General features: G+C 47.6%; 1 protein-coding gene across 1 annotated transcript; it reads right to left on the bottom strand.

Annotated features, from left to right (window-relative positions):
- Positions 1 to 507: 507 nt before the first annotated feature.
- On the bottom strand, positions 508 to 15,836 carry ARL8B (ARF like GTPase 8B). The gene is made up of 7 exons (XM_084292790.1): positions 15,563 to 15,836; positions 8,993 to 9,073; positions 8,274 to 8,347; positions 7,759 to 7,852; positions 7,135 to 7,202; positions 6,829 to 6,899; positions 508 to 5,405 (listed from the first exon to the last, which is right to left on the bottom strand). Exons 1-7 carry the CDS (start codon positions 15,683 to 15,685, stop codon positions 5,356 to 5,358), a joined length of 561 nt encoding a protein of 186 aa, XP_084148916.1. The 5' UTR covers positions 15,686 to 15,836; the 3' UTR covers positions 508 to 5,355.
- Positions 15,837 to 16,162: the final 326 nt, after the last annotated feature.

The following is a 16,162-nucleotide window of genomic DNA, read 5'->3' as shown; positions in this document are numbered from 1 at the left end:
TGGGGGGTGAGGGGAGGGGGGGAAAGGCGGTCGGGGATAGGCGCGTTGTGGCGTCAGTCAGATGGGGGGGGTGGAGGGGGTGAAGGGGCGGGGCGGGGCGGTGGGGCTGGCGTGGCACGGCCCGGAAGGGGCGGTGGGGCCCGGCTCAGCCCCGCAGCGCCTCGCGCGGGGCCGGCCTGAGGCGGGCACGGCCCCGGCACCGCCCCTGACAGAAAACTCGGGTTTCTCACTAAAAACTCTCGGGTTCTGGCCTGAAGGCTGTGAAACACGGCTTAAAGCCCAGTCTAGTTAAGAAATAAGCCTCGTTACAGCCCCGCCCACCGTGTTAGGGCAGCCTTTAAAATGTGAAATTTCCTCATCGGGCCCCAAAAGGCTCCTCCCAGGGGCTCACCCTCCCCACAACCCCTGAGAGCGCTGCTGGGGTCACCAGAGCGCGATGTTTTCCCTAATTCAGTCCCTGTTTCCACCACGAAAAGCAGCTGTGCTGCCACAGACGGACGCACCACAGAAGGGTTTTGAACACCACTTTTATTGAAGCACTCCAAAACGTTCACAATGACAGACGTCGCCTCTAACAGAGTCAAACCTGTAATGTCGCAACTGGAAGGCACTGATCCTGGCACAAAGCTCTACTTACCCACCTCCGCTGCGAGGGACACAAACCCCCGGCCTCGCCCTCCTCCTGTACGGCCCCCTGAGCTGGGACACGGCCCCGAGGTCTCACCAGGGCGTCCTGGGGCTGTCGGCACGCGGAGCAGTTCTAAAGCAACAGCCGGCTTTCAGCGGGTTGATGGTTTCATGAGAAAAGTCATTCCGAACTCACGTTTTTGGAACACAAGTCCCGAAGCATTTACCAGTCTTAAATATTCACACATCACTTCTCCTTTAGCATGATTTACTGATTTCACGTGTGTGGCAGCACACCGCTCTGAGCAAGGTAGCTTAAATTATCTGATTTGCAGCCCCTGTCGAGGACTCACACAGCTCGCTCTGGCGTACGGGTCAGTGCAAGAAGAAGGCAGCAGGGAGCAGAGCTGAGGCATGCTACCCGGGAAGAAGAGCGTTTCTTTAACATTCATTAAACACACACCAAGCAAATCGTGACATGCCAGTACACCCATTGCACAGTCAGAGTAACTATAAAATTAAACGTTAGAAAAGTTAAAAACTTGACAATCTAGCTAAGTCATACTTCTCTTATTGTAGACCCTTGCATGATGCTCGTTAACTTAACCAGAAAGACTGTTTAAGGCATTTCCTTTGGCCTCTTTTCTTCCACCAGAAAGTGAAAATAACGCAGTTTTGTTTTTTTTTTTTATCTGAGCATCCGAAAAGGACGGCCTTCCCAACTCGTTTCCACGAAGAAGTGAAGAGAAAACAAAAAACTGCTAAGAACCTAGCTTATCAGTTCCACAGACCACGAAACAGCCCCACGTGTGCATTTCCCATGTTGTGATAGGGCAGAATTGCCTGTGCAGCTAAGACACACGGCCGCACACTGACGATGTGCGCTGTGCTGTGCCGCAAGGAGCCACCAGCCACACACAACATCTCGTGAACCACCCGATGGGCCACAAACACTTCTCGAGGAAAACCTGCACACAGCCCAGTGCTGTGGGCACACACGCTGTCGGTTCTTCCCAGGCTAGCCTAGAGACTCGCTGCGCTGTGATCAGGAAGGGATCACGTAGCACTGAACAAAATCAACAAGCACTTGGAGCTGACAGCTACTGCAAACCCTAAGAACACCACACAAGACTAACACACCACAAGGTCACACAGGTATGACTGATGTCTAACTTGTGTGCACAGTGATGATCACATGCGTATTCATGACCAAGAGTTGTCTCTGGCTCAATATTTGCCTTTTCACAAGACTCAGTTCTCTTAATATGGTAACGGCCTAGGCCTACTGCAGGTACATCAGAAGAGAGCTTGCTCACTACGGAGCCTGAGTCGAGTAATCTGAGAGACCAGATTGACCCGACAGATTTCTAGAAGCAGAACACAACTATAGCAACCAAGTTCAGCAACAACACCGCCAATACCTTAGGCTCTCCATTATTTTTTATTTTTATTTTTTTAGAACATAAAAGGTTTAACCTTGGACTTAGTCATGCCAGAAGAGCACAGTTTTTTCAGTCCAAGGCAGAAAGGTGGAGAGAGACAGCCTCACTTCTCTAGAAAGACTTACTACACTTCCATTACATCTCAAAATGAAGGTAACTGGCAAGTTCATCGAGAGCTCACAAAAAAAGAGCATAATCCTCAGCATTAGATTCAAACAGTCACTTTGAGGTCTACATTTCTGCCACCTAAGTAACTAAGGACATCTGCAGGAGCAGTACACAAATAGCTGTGGAAACTTAAGCAGTCATTTTGTGAGTAACACAAACGTACAGTTTGAAATATGTACATTACAGGTGGCCAGTGCAGTCTTCCTTGCTATTATGAAGTAGCAACTGACCATTTAAATACCACCTCAAGCAATCAGCTGTTGGCCAAGTTCACACTGCAGCTTATTTGAGCGACCTGCCAGGGTGACAGATCACACACACAGCAGTAACAGCATTTTGAGGCTGTCACAAGGCAGTTTTGCTTTGAATATTAGCTCCAGGTAGCTAAGTTTGCATGCAGGATACTCCTGTCAACTGAAGAAATAGGCATAGGATGTTTCACTCAACAGTTCTTACTCCTTCCCCCAAGCCTAGTTACATGTGAAGGATGCTAACCGACCAATACTCAGGTCTAAGAACTAACCTGCTACAGCTCAGGGATTTGAAGGCTTACATGGAGGCAGACTGCATAGAAGACATCTAACTTGTTACCGTTACTTGGAAGATGTTGACATATGGTCCTACAGGTCAGTCAGTCACCTAAGAAATAAATAAATCAGTGTTTGGGAGCCACAGTCAGCGTAGTTTCAGATTGAAAAAATAATCACAAGAAAGGATTTTGTTTAAGACCTCAGTCAGTGAAAGCCTCACCCTTCCAGTGAGACAAAAAGCTCCATGCTTTAATTGGCAGCGAATGATCAGACACTGCTAGATCTGATATCTGTGCTAGAAAAGCACGGACTTTACTCTAGGTGTGAAGACAAGGAACAAGCTTTTAGATGCATGCATTTTTCTCCCCAGAAATGGAACTCCAGAAGGCTGACCTGCTCACAGCCCTTCAGCTGACTAGTAAGTGCCTTTCTTAGGCGTACAAAGCACTGAGGACTGCCGAGGCTGACTCTAGCTAAACCTGCTCTTTCTGCTGAGAAAGCCCCATGGCTTTAGTTTTAGGAGCACTTCGCTTTAATAGTCTAACCACAGAACATAAAGCAGCTCAGGTATTTATACTCAGCCTTCTTCGCCCATTTTAACTTTATCAGAGAGGAGACAGACAGCCCCCAGTGCAGCGCCATGAGTTAAGCCACTCAACTCAAGTCAGTCAGTTAAGTGTCAATACAACCCTCAAAACAGAAGTTTATTGAATAGAGCTGAAGAGCAGTAAACCAACATATGCATCCACCTAAATAAAAAATCCACATATTTACAAAGTTCAGTAATTGTATAAGTTGTTCACATGCAGAGAATAATGCACAGGTTAACAATTGGTAGTGTTTGGATGCCATTAATGCTGAAAGCAGTGAAGTATATAAACACCAAACACATCAAGTTTAGCTATAGGCCAGTTAACTAAACAGTGACCTGGTCCCCCACGAAGATCCACACATTCTAGTTTAGTTTCCATATTTTAGGCACAAGCAAGTTTGCTAAATAAAAGGACCTGTAGCAGTTCACGGTGAACTAGGGACTACAGTAGCAAGTTAATGCACCCTCTCCTCTACAGCACCAGAGTATGAATTAATTGAAATCATGCTTCAGAGAACTGAAAGGGGACAAAAAGTTAAATGCAAGTTCAGACTGAATGCAGGCAGCATGTAGTGTCTGTGCAACAGTGCGACAGTTGGTACAGAACAGTAAGGCCATGGCAGTCCAAATTAAAACTGGTTTGTCACAACTGATATGGACTAAACAGTGTTTTCAACCGAGGACCCCAGAGTAATGCAGACTCCACAGTTAGGTAAGGAAGAATCACACACAGTGTGAGGCAACACAAGCAGGTGTACCATGTATTTGTATACACTAGCAAGCTACACTGACATTACTGTATGAACAAACCAGTCTTAACAAGTCTGTCCCTTTAAATATATTGAAGTCATTGAGAAAGTAAAGCTACAAAAACATTACAATCTTTAGTTTATACATACTTCCCTATACTGTAGAAGCTAGTCAAGAAATAGGATCGATTCGTTGGCTCTCTTGTGCTTTGACACAGTTGAACATTTCATCTTGCAACTTACAGACTTTGCACATGGTTACATCAAGAAAGCAGGCAGGTCTAGAGTTGTCACAATAGCCGAGATGTTTCATAGCACCAGGTGAAACTGTGCCCAGCTATTTCATGAGCAGGAGAGACACTAGACAATTACACAGATATTGTGCTAAAGGCCAACGACTGACTCTCTACAAAAACATCAGTAATTTAAGTGTCATGCAGCCGCTCAGAATGTATATTCTGGTTTCAGATAGAGATCACTAGTATCTGGAGACAGAAAAATGTGTTTGGACAAAGTCTGATGTTCCTAGCAATTTGTTTTCATGCTGGAATACTCCAATTTTTGAAAGCTTAAACAGAACAGTCCATTCCTATCCCCCAGACAAATGTTAAACAGAAGCAACAAAATGAATTTAAACAGTCGGCTCCCCTAATTCATCAGAAGAGTTTGGTTTTGTTTGTTTTTTTAAGTGACAGGGTAAGATCTCAGCTGTAGATTAGTGATGCTGATCTGTGTCTTGTGCTCCCCTCTGCAAACAGTTTCCATTTCTCTGCTAACATACACACATCACATGCATTTGTGAGATTAGTATCCCACAACTCACGCTTAAATGTTTTCTAACTACTGTATGTGGCATCTTACAGAATTTCAATGCTGTCAGGCGTCAGCATCTTCAAGCCACTAAACACTAGAAATAAAACACTTGCTGAAAATCATATAAAAACCTGGCCCTGAAAAACCAGAACAGTGTACCATCATAGTTAACATGGTAGAGATCTTTTTTTTTTTAAAAAGCCCCCCCCAACCCTCCCACCATAGATGGTTGTAAAATAAATATTTGTGCTGACTTTATGACAACTCTAGTTGTTTTGTGACATAATAGGAATACAAGTCTTCAGCAGTGCACATGAGAAATGAACTGTGAAAAGGCAGATTCTCATTACAGGATTTTTGGGTAATATCTCGTTATGGAGGGAAGTGGACAATTGAGATTATGGCCAACTGGTACTGGAGATTCCAGGAAGACTTCAGCTTCTTCTAGATTTTGAATGCTGAATAAGCCACTGAAGCGTGATATCTGAAGAGAGAGAAGAGAAGTTCCATATTCAAGTGTTGATTTGTATTTGCATAACCAGCACCACTTTGGTATGCCCACGTCCTCAAATACGTAAGAGTAGACAGCCCTTCTCTACAGGCTGGTCCAAGGCGGATTAACAGAACCATTTTTTGAAGGCTTGCTGTCTGTGCTGTCTGGTATAACCGCCCAGAGTCCTGTGGGCAACATTTGAAGGAACTGCCTCAGACATCCAGGCTCCTCAGTCAACCACACTTCTAAGAGACTTCCGTTAATCTGATACCTTGGTCTCACTCACACACTCACTTGTAGATCAACATCACTACGTTTATGCCAGCCTGAGAGCCTGTGCTGCCTATCCTCACCTGAGGGAAGCAATCTCAGTTGGCATCAAGCTTCTCCGTGCTTGAAAGAGGTTCTCTAAAGCAACTGAAATGTGCAAATACCACATCAGCATAATGCTTGCAGCAACAGCTTCCCTACAGCATCGGTGATGCTCATCTCTGCTGTAAGCTTTGTGTGGGAAATATGACAGAAGGGAGCATCCCCTTCTCCTATCCCCTTGTTTGCATCTCTAACTGAAGGCAAAGTGACAGGGGGGTTCTTGAATAAGAAATTGTATGAGCTCCACAGGCTGTTCATTTTTCCTGGTCAGAAGTCAAGTTCTTGATACGAAGCAATTCTGGTATCCTGTGCAGCTTGTTCCTGTGACCACTAGACTGAAGATTTCCTCATCAGTAAATTCACATTAGGCAGCCAGTGAACCAGCATTAATCTCCTGGCAGGCACATGAAGGCATCAGGAGAAGGATGGCAGGTGTGAGATTATTCAGTGTAACAAGTACATGACACTAGTATTTGTAATTACATAGTACCATGGTTTCTGCCTTTAAATTCCAGAAATTTTACAGCAATTGACATCAGCACCAGAAAAATCTATTATTTGGCTGCCTGGAGTAGTGACTGGCACAGGCCACTACGTGAACATCTTAGATAAACCAGAGAGGGAAGACGATTATTTCATGAGAATGACTGATGAGGAAAAACTTGCTGCAAGGACTTGCTAGCATCTACAGCATCTACAGCCTCAAAGTGAAGCCGAGTTAAGAGCACCGGACAGAAGGATAAAATTTAGGGCAAGCTAATTGTGAGACTAGTCAGGTATTTCCTGCAAACTAATTAAAGGCAGCAGGTGTCATAGTAGGCTATGATATGCTTTGCTAACTACAGCCCCTTCACAAACTAACACCAGTCAGGCTCCCTCTCTGCCATCAGGAGTCATACCACATTTAACCAGTGCAGTTAAGTGTTGCTGTTGGATTTGTTACCAGTTTCCTGAAGCAAGAAGGCTTATGTTTAAGAAGCCACAATCCCCCGATCCATTCTGATGGTCTTTATAATGCATAACATTTTAGGTTAATAGTTACCTATATTATCTTTCTCTTTGCATGAAATTGAGTAGCAGCAGATTTCTCTGTCCTGAATAGCAGCAAGGTTCCTACAAAAGAGACAAAATTTAAACACACGCTCCCCTTATAACGAGTACTCTTACACTGAGAATCTAAACTGCTCCCACTTCATCTTCTCAGTGTAACTTGTTTCTGTACGATGTTTCAGTTACCACCTGTTGCTGCGTTTTCTACTTATAACACAAGTTTTTCATCTAACATCTCTATGTACATCAATGCCTTTATCGAGTTAACACAGCTTTTCTTAGGAAGAGTTAGACTTACATCTTTTCAATTAGTTGTTTCTCATCCAAAGCGTTAGGAAGGTCTCTCTTGTTTCCAAGTACTAGAACCTGAAATCCAAATCAGAAGAAAACAGTTGCACCTCTTTTTTAAAAAAGTTTCAGGAGAGTCTGACAAGCAGTCAACACTAGACTTAAATCCAAGGGATGAAGACATTTAGTAGTAAACCAGGTCAAGAGGGAAGATGTACCTAGTCACAGGGAAAGGGGGGGGTCCAAATAAACTCTTGTGAACTAGTGTGTTCTCACACTTGCTTTTTGTGCATGTGTGAACAATTCCAATGAACTTTCAGCTGAAGTTTCCCAAACTTACGTGGTATTTCTGTACTATCTGATTAACAGGCACTACAGCAACTAGAAGAGCACAAACCCATATGGTAGAATATGGTTCCCTAAATTACCGCTCTACTTTTTTTTTTGTGGGTACTGAGCAAATATTATCACTGCAGGAACGATCAAGGTCAACAATTGTATCTAAGGCACTAGGGAGAGGTATTGCTTACAGTGCTTACACTGGACTTAAAGAGGTCAAGACACTCTTCAGATGCACTAAACTATGAGTATTTCTAAAGAAAGTTTAATACTGATGTAAGACAATAATACTTACAGGGATTCCTTGTAACTGTGGCTTATCTAGAAGATTGTGCAGCTCATTCCGAGAGGCTTCTATTTTTTCACGATCTGCAGCATCTACCATGTAGCTTTAAGAAGAATTTAAGGTTAGTTCAGCAGGACTCAACTACTTCAGAAACGGCAGTCTTTGCTTTAAACTGTCGGGTCTGAGCACATTCAAAGCTTTAAACAAAGCTAGGTCTTCTGAGCAAGGAATTCAGTTCTTTTCAAAGAAATTCCCCACAATCAAAGTAGTGGGAAAATTCTTTCCGTTAAGACTACTCTGCCGTCCAAGTCAAACTGGAAGCAGTTAGTACTCAGGATTAGACACTGATGAGAAAATAACACATCCTGAGCCCTGAACTTGAGGGTTCAGAAGTTACTTAATACGGTTGCAGTACAGTTTCAGAATTAATACGAGCACACCGAGTCCATTATGTGCTACTACACTAGATACAGAAGAGAAGCAAGTCTGCAGTTAAATATAAGCCCAGGGAAAATGACACTTACACAATAGCATTAACTCCCCTGCAGTATCGTTCCCACATGCTTCGGAATCGTGGTTGCCCTCCTATATCCCAGATCTTAAGTGGAAGGAAAAAAGACAATTTAGCCATACACTATTTAAGCATGTCATACATACAAGACAAGCAGTCAAAACAGTTTTCTTCTTTCCCTATACCAGCTGCAGGACCTTTCGCTTATTAGAACAGAAATAATCTCTGCAAGCAGTGAAAATACAGCTGCTCAGATCTCACAGGCCCGATAGTATAAGATATAAACTAGAACATTTTCTATCAAATGCATGAAAACCTGTGTATTAAGTTTTCACAGATGCATACTGTAGAATACATGAAAACACAATGCACCAACTTCACACTCTGGTTATGACTTAAGCTTTGAGCAATACTGAAGAGCAGAAGAAGAACAGGACGTGTGGGCCCTCGAAATGTGAAAATTAACTCAGGTTAAAGCCAGACATCATTATTAAAGCATTGCTTTAACTAGTCCATGAATCTGGAAATCAAACACTGCTTCTCATTTAAGGAACTCCATAAATAAACCTAAGTCTATTCTTATGCTATTTTACAGACTTAGCTGAGCCTCTTCAGTTTGCTATACTTGTCCCAACGGTGGGAACAAAATAGAGTAAGTGCACAATTTTTAAACTAGAACCTGAAGACAATTTTGTATGGGTTTATAAAGGAAGACGGTCAGTGTTAACATACCTTTATTGTAACATTACCCTTTGTAACTTTTCTCATGTTGAAGCCCACAGTAGGAATCATATCTTCACTGAATTGACCTGACTGGAGAAAAAAAAAAAAAAAAAAAGAAAGTTAAGTCTAGCACTTCTCATACAACTAGTTTATGTGGTAAAATACCACAAGCTTTTCTAGCCTTCCAGTTGAAAGCCTTATAGCCAGGAAGTCACAGGTATTACACTGATGTGTGTTGCAGCTTGCACGGGCAGTCACAGCGTTTCTTAAAAGCACTTAAATAATCTTTCAAGCCTTGAGGGAGTCAGAGGCACAAAGTTACTGGTAGAGCAGTGCTTTATAGCTGAACAGACGGACAGCCAGGACAAGTATAGGACGAAAGCCATTCACCTGCTTCTGCTGGAGCCACGTTCTGTGCTTTGGGATCTGCTAGGCTCCTGGCAGCTCAAAACACCCAGCTGCTCCTCTGATGCAAGCTACTCTGTGGGCAACATTTGCAGTAATAAATCACTCTCGTGGAGTAAGCCTTCAACCCACAGGTATGGTTAGCACCTGAGGAGTCTTAAAAGGCTGGCAAGTGGAAGGACCTGCCAGGGCTGCCTCCTGTGTGGCTAGTGCCCAACTCGTTCGGCAGTGCAAGAGGTGACCAAAGCAAGTGGAGAGCATTTCCTCCTGCTTCTACCAGTTCAGCATCACTTTCAGCTCTGATATAGCTGCTGCAGAACAGCGATGCATTAGGGAGGCTCTCTAATGGCAGAAGTTTTACTATCACTTACACTTTTATCTCTAACAGTCTGAAAGCCAAGTTCACAGCTATCTCTGGTAGCTGGCCCAGCAGTCACAACACGTGTTATCGACGGCAGTACAGGTTTCTCCCATGCAGCCTTGGCTATCTGGCAGAAGGCGAATCTCAGCCACAGCGGGCGTTATGCATCTCACTACATCCACTGCATTTAACAGAACCAGACAGTCACAGCAGATTTGGAAAAAAAAGGTCAACTCAGATGCATTCGGTTGTTTAATTAGTGCTCGATATCACAGCAGGAGGAAGTCTGCTTCTCTCCCCCCAAGCTGCACAGAGAAGCCAGCCTGAATGAAAACCCCTTTTAGAACAGCTGAAGCAGACATCACATCACCCTACAAGTTAGGGCCCAGCTGCTCACGAGCTGGAAGTATTGGCTTAGTCTGACTGGACATGCTTTGACATGTTTTTGGACACGCTACATGTTTTTCGGAGCCCGCAACCAGAAGTTTGTAACATCAGTGCTCTGTCATTCAGCTCTTGACCTAAAAACCCCACAGGTCTGTTCCCCTCCCCAGCAGAACTGCCAGCCTCCCCTAGCAAACCAAAGCCAGCAGCCTCACACAATACACAATGTAACACTAAAATACATTGAAAACATATGGATGACAAGCTCATTTCTGCTTATTTGGCCCAACTGAAACTCTTCAGCTGAAAAGCTAAGTGGCACTTTGTTCTGGTTGACCTCCAAAACAAACCTATCCAGAGCTTGAACACGAAGGCAGCAGCCCCCTGAACAGGCGGTGATTTGTCTCGTTTAAGCTCTGCTTCCCAGATGTACAGTTATACAGAAAGTCTTAGAAGGAAATTGGAAATAACTAAGTCCTTGAATCTAAGGAATGTAACTAAAAACAGTGATGACCTAAAAATGAACAACTTAAGCCTCTTTAAGCAGATGTTTTGCATTTCCATTTGAAAGAAGTTTAAACTGCCTAGACTACATAGAACACGCAGCGGTCTCCCACAGCGCCGCTTCAGGAACTGCTCAAACCTTTCTGCCAAGTTCAGCGAGGTGGGTGCACAACCTCAACACCTCCTGCGTAGCTTCCCGTTACGGCCTTGAAAGCCTAGTGCCCAACTTGGCCATTTCAGCCCGTTTGATTGTGTGTGATCCAACAGCAGAAGGGTAAGCGTTGCTTCCACGTTTGATGCAGTTCAGCTCAAAGCATGCACTGCCAGTCTTGCCTTTGAAGGGTCAGCTTGCCACGGTTGCTCAAGAACCACTGCATTCCTCCCTCTGCAGTCACACCCTACACCCACATCTTCCAACCAAGCACCTCTTGAACACTCCCTGAACTTCCACTCCTGTGCTACTTCACAGCACCCCACATGCTGTTAGCTGTTCCTACTCCCAGCTCCTTCCAGACCCTTCAACAGAGAGCTGCTCCCATCAATAGCTTATGCTCTCCCACTGCACCTTCAGAACACAGATTTCTTCAGATAAGAGGAATTCCTCATCTGTACACAGTTCTGTTTGAGTTGGGCTTCTCCCCGCCTCCCCCCATACAAACACAAAGCAGATTACTCAGCCCTATCGCTCGTTTTCACAATATGATGCTTTCTCCTCCTAAAATAGGCCTCAGCTTCCAAACAAGTCCGATAAGCACAGAAATATTTTCAATCCCCAGTCTGGAAGTACTGGCTGTTGTCACACATTGCTCAAACACTCAAGGACAGCAGAGTAGCTGCCTGCAAACCTAGCCCCAGCCTCTGGGTTTGTAAGATGCTCCCTTTACAAAATTCCATGCTCCTGGAAAACCCAAGCACATGATGTATCAGACGTTTAGTGTCATCCAGTTCCTACTGTCAGGCACATCGGCAGGCAGTTCCACAGCATTTGTATGAAGGTATTTGAGTATTAGAATTGCCCCTGCAGCAGTGACTGAGATGAGCTACAAGTGCCCTCTGGTATCTATTCCTCACGTATCTGGCCTCTATATTCCCCTCACACTCGGTACGTTATGGATAACAGGCAAGCAACAACCCTTTTGAAAGCCTCACATCTGCCTACAGTCACCCCACTATTAACTGGGCCCTGGTGCACAAAACCATGAGGCTTAAGTGCCAGCAACACAGGGAAGCTCAGCGTGGAACTGCCCAGTGAAGACCACCTCGACCCAACAGTTCTTGTACTCCGGGTCAGGCAGTAAGTCACAGCCAGTGCTAGACCTGAAGAACAGTAAGAGGCTCATCCACCTGGGCCTCAGTGACCAGCTACAAGATCACCACCCCGCTGCCTGCACAAGGGCATTCTTTACAGCAACACAGAGTGGTGGGGCTGACCCTGGTTTGCATCCCAAAGCTAATGTGATTCATTACTGTTGTAGGACAGATTTCTTCATATCAGCTTTGTTACTGCACAAAGACTCCAGCCAGGACACTCCTAGTCCACCTGAAGTCCCGCTGTTTGCCCCTACATTTCTGCCTACACTATTAAAAAAAGCTGCATCTTACAAGTTATTTTCAAAAAGCAGGCATTTTAGCATGATGTAAAGCTACCCCTACACCATGCCACTTCTGCAGCATCGATGGCCTCGACTACAGGCATGCATCACACACGGGCAGGTCAGCTCCCCACTCCCTGCAGTCACCTCCCTCTTGAAGTACTCCAGTGTTCCAGTACTTGCGACCACACTCAGAAGCTCACAAGCTACAGGAGAACTCAAGACCATGACAACAGACAAACGTTTCTATTTGAGACCACTTGGGGTACAGCAAGCAGGACCTCAAAGACAGGACTAAGTGCAGGTGAGTCACTTCGTGTTGCCTTATTACCTAATGAAGTGAGGCAATCTGTTTCAATAGGCGGCTGCAATTAACAAACACTTCGCTGAGAGGTGTATCCCACTTCTCACTGACAGATGTATCCCTCTGCTCACCGACGTGCTCCAAAGCCTCAGCGTAAACTATTTACAGCCCACCTGGGTGCTTCAGAAGGCACTAAGCCAGCACTGGGGCTGGTCAGAACAATCCTTTTCCATACTCCTCCAGGATAACTCTAAGACAAAGTTACGTGTAACAGTCACAGGGACTGAAGGAAGCCACAGCTGCTGCTGCCCAGCAGAACCGTTCACTCCGAGGAGCTTTGTTTGATGCTGCCTCTTTCCAGGGACCAAAGCCTCACTCAGAGGCTTGTCAGACACGCCACAGCTAGAGAAAACACTCACTGATTCAGGCCTCGACAGAAATCCTGAAAAGAGATCTTATGTGCCCTATCAGCACAAACAGAACAGGTTAAGCTCAGCTCTTACACCCGACAACCCCACGCGGGCAGCCTGCCTTGCCTCCCCGCCCACCCGGCAGCTCCCCTCTCCTGCCTGCTGCAGCCCAGTCCCCAGAGCTGCAGCGCTCTGGACGCCTGGACCCAGGATAGGGGCACACGAGGTTTGGGGACAGGCAGCAGTGCCCCTCCACGGAGCTCCTTCCTGCCGGCAGCGGCACCCTGCTGCCTGGGAGCCGCCCGTTTCTTCGAGTCATGTTGCAGCTGCGCCACGTGACGGAGCTGGGTTGCTTGTCCTCCCTCCCGCTGTGACTTGCAGCTCCGACAGCAGGTCTGATGAAAGCCCGCGGCCCGGCGAGCGGCAGAAGATGCTGCGGACTCCAGAAAGGAATGGGCACCTCCAGCCCTCGTCTAAGGAGCTCGCCGTGCCCGGCGCGGTGCTGGGATGACACGCAGTTTCTCTGAAAGGAGCCACAGGCCATCTACTTTATGGAAATTAGGAGCAGGAGGAAATGATATCCTCCCTTGTGAGCAAGTTTACTCACGCACACGGAAAACTTATGCTAAATATCTAATTAGAGGCCGTGACTAATAGGGAGCCAACAGCAAAGCAGAAGCTGCAGAAGCTGCATCCAGCTGTAAGCAGATCTCTCTGCTGAGGTTGCTAAGCCCCCAAACTAAGTTTGGTCTGGTTACAGACTGAGTCCCTGCTCAGACCAGAAAGATAAATACAGCCCAAACCAGCTCACTGCCCACAAACACTGCTCTAGAACTGGACTGTCTGCCTCTCGTGGCATTTCCACCTCACCAGTCATGCAGGAGTTGTATCAAGCCTCCAACGTAATGGGCTCGAGTCTTCCCTCTAGTTACAAGTGCCTGGTTTAAGTGGGGCCCCATAGCAGACACAGGACTACACCAGAGATTCACGTTAAACTCTCTGCTGTCAGGACGCTGCTGACAGCCCTCTGCTAGGCAGAACGCAACCTTAAGCTACACCCTGGCATGTAACCCAGCTCTTAAAGCTATCTACAGGCCTCGCATCTTGCTGTGTCATTCCTTTCGTTTCAGTTTTATGGAATCCCAGTGCCTGACAGCTACTTCCACCCAAAGCATTAACAGGCCTGCAGAGAGCAGTTATTCTTTTCCAGCACTAATTTCCCCGCGCACGCTCTGAACCAAAGGCAACACCTGAGAAGAGGTTGGCTCTGCACGCCACGGACCGCATTGTGCTGACAACGAAAGCTCACGCTATTTTTCTTAAGCCAATAACAAAAACCTAAGCAAGTTTCCCTCACTCTGTTTTTTCTTAAAGAGGCACTAGATTTCCTAATTATAAGCCTCAGAAATGTGCCTTACTGCTTCCAAACTCGAAGCAGTAAACGATCCTGTGTCTTATGCATAATGACTTCCTTATTTCACTCAGTTTTGCAAGCCCATTTGAATGACACTTACTCAGATAAATTTCTGGGTGTGATCTTAATGAGCAGACGAAATCTTGCAAGATTCAACCCCCACCAAAGCAAGCTGGACTCAGTTGCCAGCTTTACTCACAGTGCTTTAACCACCTGGGACAATCTAGATGGACTAAAATGCTGTGCGATCACTGCAGCTCTTCCCTGGTACTCCACATTACCTGCAGCAGTTTCTCCTAACTCCTTGAAGGAGCTGTGCTTCAAAGCACAGAAGAGCAGTACTTCAACACGTGCCATCGCCACCTGGGACATCATAAGGGGAGAAACCTGCAGAGTAATGCCAGAACCCAAACTCAATGCAGGCACACACCTACCAGTGCCAGCTCAGGGCCCACACATGGAGGTGCTCATGAGTTCCACTCGCAGAAATCCAGGAGCAGAGGGAGCTGCAGCCACTGGTGTGTGTGGGTAAAGGCTTCTGGAGTCCTCAGGCGAGTCCAGCAACTTTTCCTTAACACAACCAGGCCGAGGAAACATAACCTTTAAATTAGGGGAGACCCACTTCACGTGGGTATCGTGAAGACCACTAAGAACTAGCGTTCAACTGCACGAGAGCTCTGTTAGGTTTTGACACTCTCCCTGGCCCAAGAACCACGTGTCACTGCAGAAGAACGAGTCGTTTTCCCTATCCAGTTTCCCAACCGTGGCACTTCAACAAACACATCCACAAAAACACCCAGAACTTTGCGACGACGCCTCACAGCAGAGGCTGGAGGTCTGCTTGGGCCTGAAGTCGTAGCCACCACCTCCCTGATTGTAGGGGCGCTGTGCAGGGCCGGTGCCGGGCCCTGCGGAGCACCAAACCTGCCCACATCGCCCCCACCCCCCCCCAGCAGCCTCCCCTTCACGGCTCGGCGATGGCAGCGCTCCGTGCGGGAGGCCTCCCACACCCAGCTGCGGGCGGGGAGCGGGCCCGGGCTCCGCAGCCCTGCAGGAGGGGCCGGGAGGAGGCGAAATCGGGAGAGAGGCGGCGAGGGGAGCCCCGAAACCGCGGCCGGGCCGGGCCGGGCCCCCTCAGAGCCCCCCTCAGGGCCCCCCTCAGGGCTCCCCTCAGGGCCCCCCTCAGCCCCCCGCGGGCCGCTCACCGCGATGACGTTGACGAAGGTGGTCTTGCCCGAGTACTGCAGCCCCACCAGGGTGAGCTCCATCTCCTCCTTCCAGAAGAGCGAGCGGAACCAGTCCAGCAGCCGGGACAGCAGCGCCAGCATGGCTGCGGCCGGGCCGGGCCGGGCCGGGCCCTCGCTGACGGGACCGGGACGGGGCCGGGGCAGGGGCCGGGGTCGGGGTCGGGTCCGGCGCTCCCGCGGCTCTCGGGCACCCGCGCTGCCGGGCTCGCCCCCGCGCCGCGCTCACGTGACGCCGCCGCCGCAGCGCCCCCTGCCGGCCGCACGGCCGCACTGCGCCCCGGGAGGACCCCGGCGGGCGGAGGGAGGGAGGGAGGGAGGGAGGGGGGGGGGGGGAGGCTGGGCGCCGCCGCCATCTTGGGGTGGGCGCTGGGGAAGGCGGGGAGGTGGGGCTGTGGGTTCCGACGGGAGAAATGCGGAGGAAATGTTTTTGTAGTAAATCTAGAAAGCGGCTCAGCGGCATTGCTGGCTGTTCTCACACCTGGTCTCCAGTTTCTGCCCTGTGTAGAGTTTTCAGGGATCTCGCCATGGGTGCTGTGTCTCCGCCAGTCACCTACTCGA

Source organism: Netta rufina (genome assembly GCF_964035555.1).
Source record: "Netta rufina genome assembly, chromosome: 10".
Lineage (NCBI taxonomy): Eukaryota > Metazoa > Chordata > Aves > Anseriformes > Anatidae > Netta > Netta rufina.
Note: the sequence above shows the minus strand (reverse complement) of the source record. Positions and strands in the feature narration are given on the sequence as shown.

Bases quoted from the DNA above. Each gene is read 5' to 3' on its own strand.
- ARL8B (XM_084292790.1), bottom strand. From the start codon at position 15,685: ATGCTGGCGCTGCTGTCCCGGCTGCTGGACTGGTTCCGCTCGCTCTTC. The intron at 8,348-8,992 runs GTATGTTAACAC...CTTCCACTTAAG, and splicing joins AGGGTAATGTTACAATAAAG to ATCTGGGATATAGGAGGGCA. The intron at 7,853-8,273 runs GTAAGTGTCATT...TTCTTCTTAAAG, and splicing joins AGGGGAGTTAATGCTATTGT to CTACATGGTAGATGCTGCAG.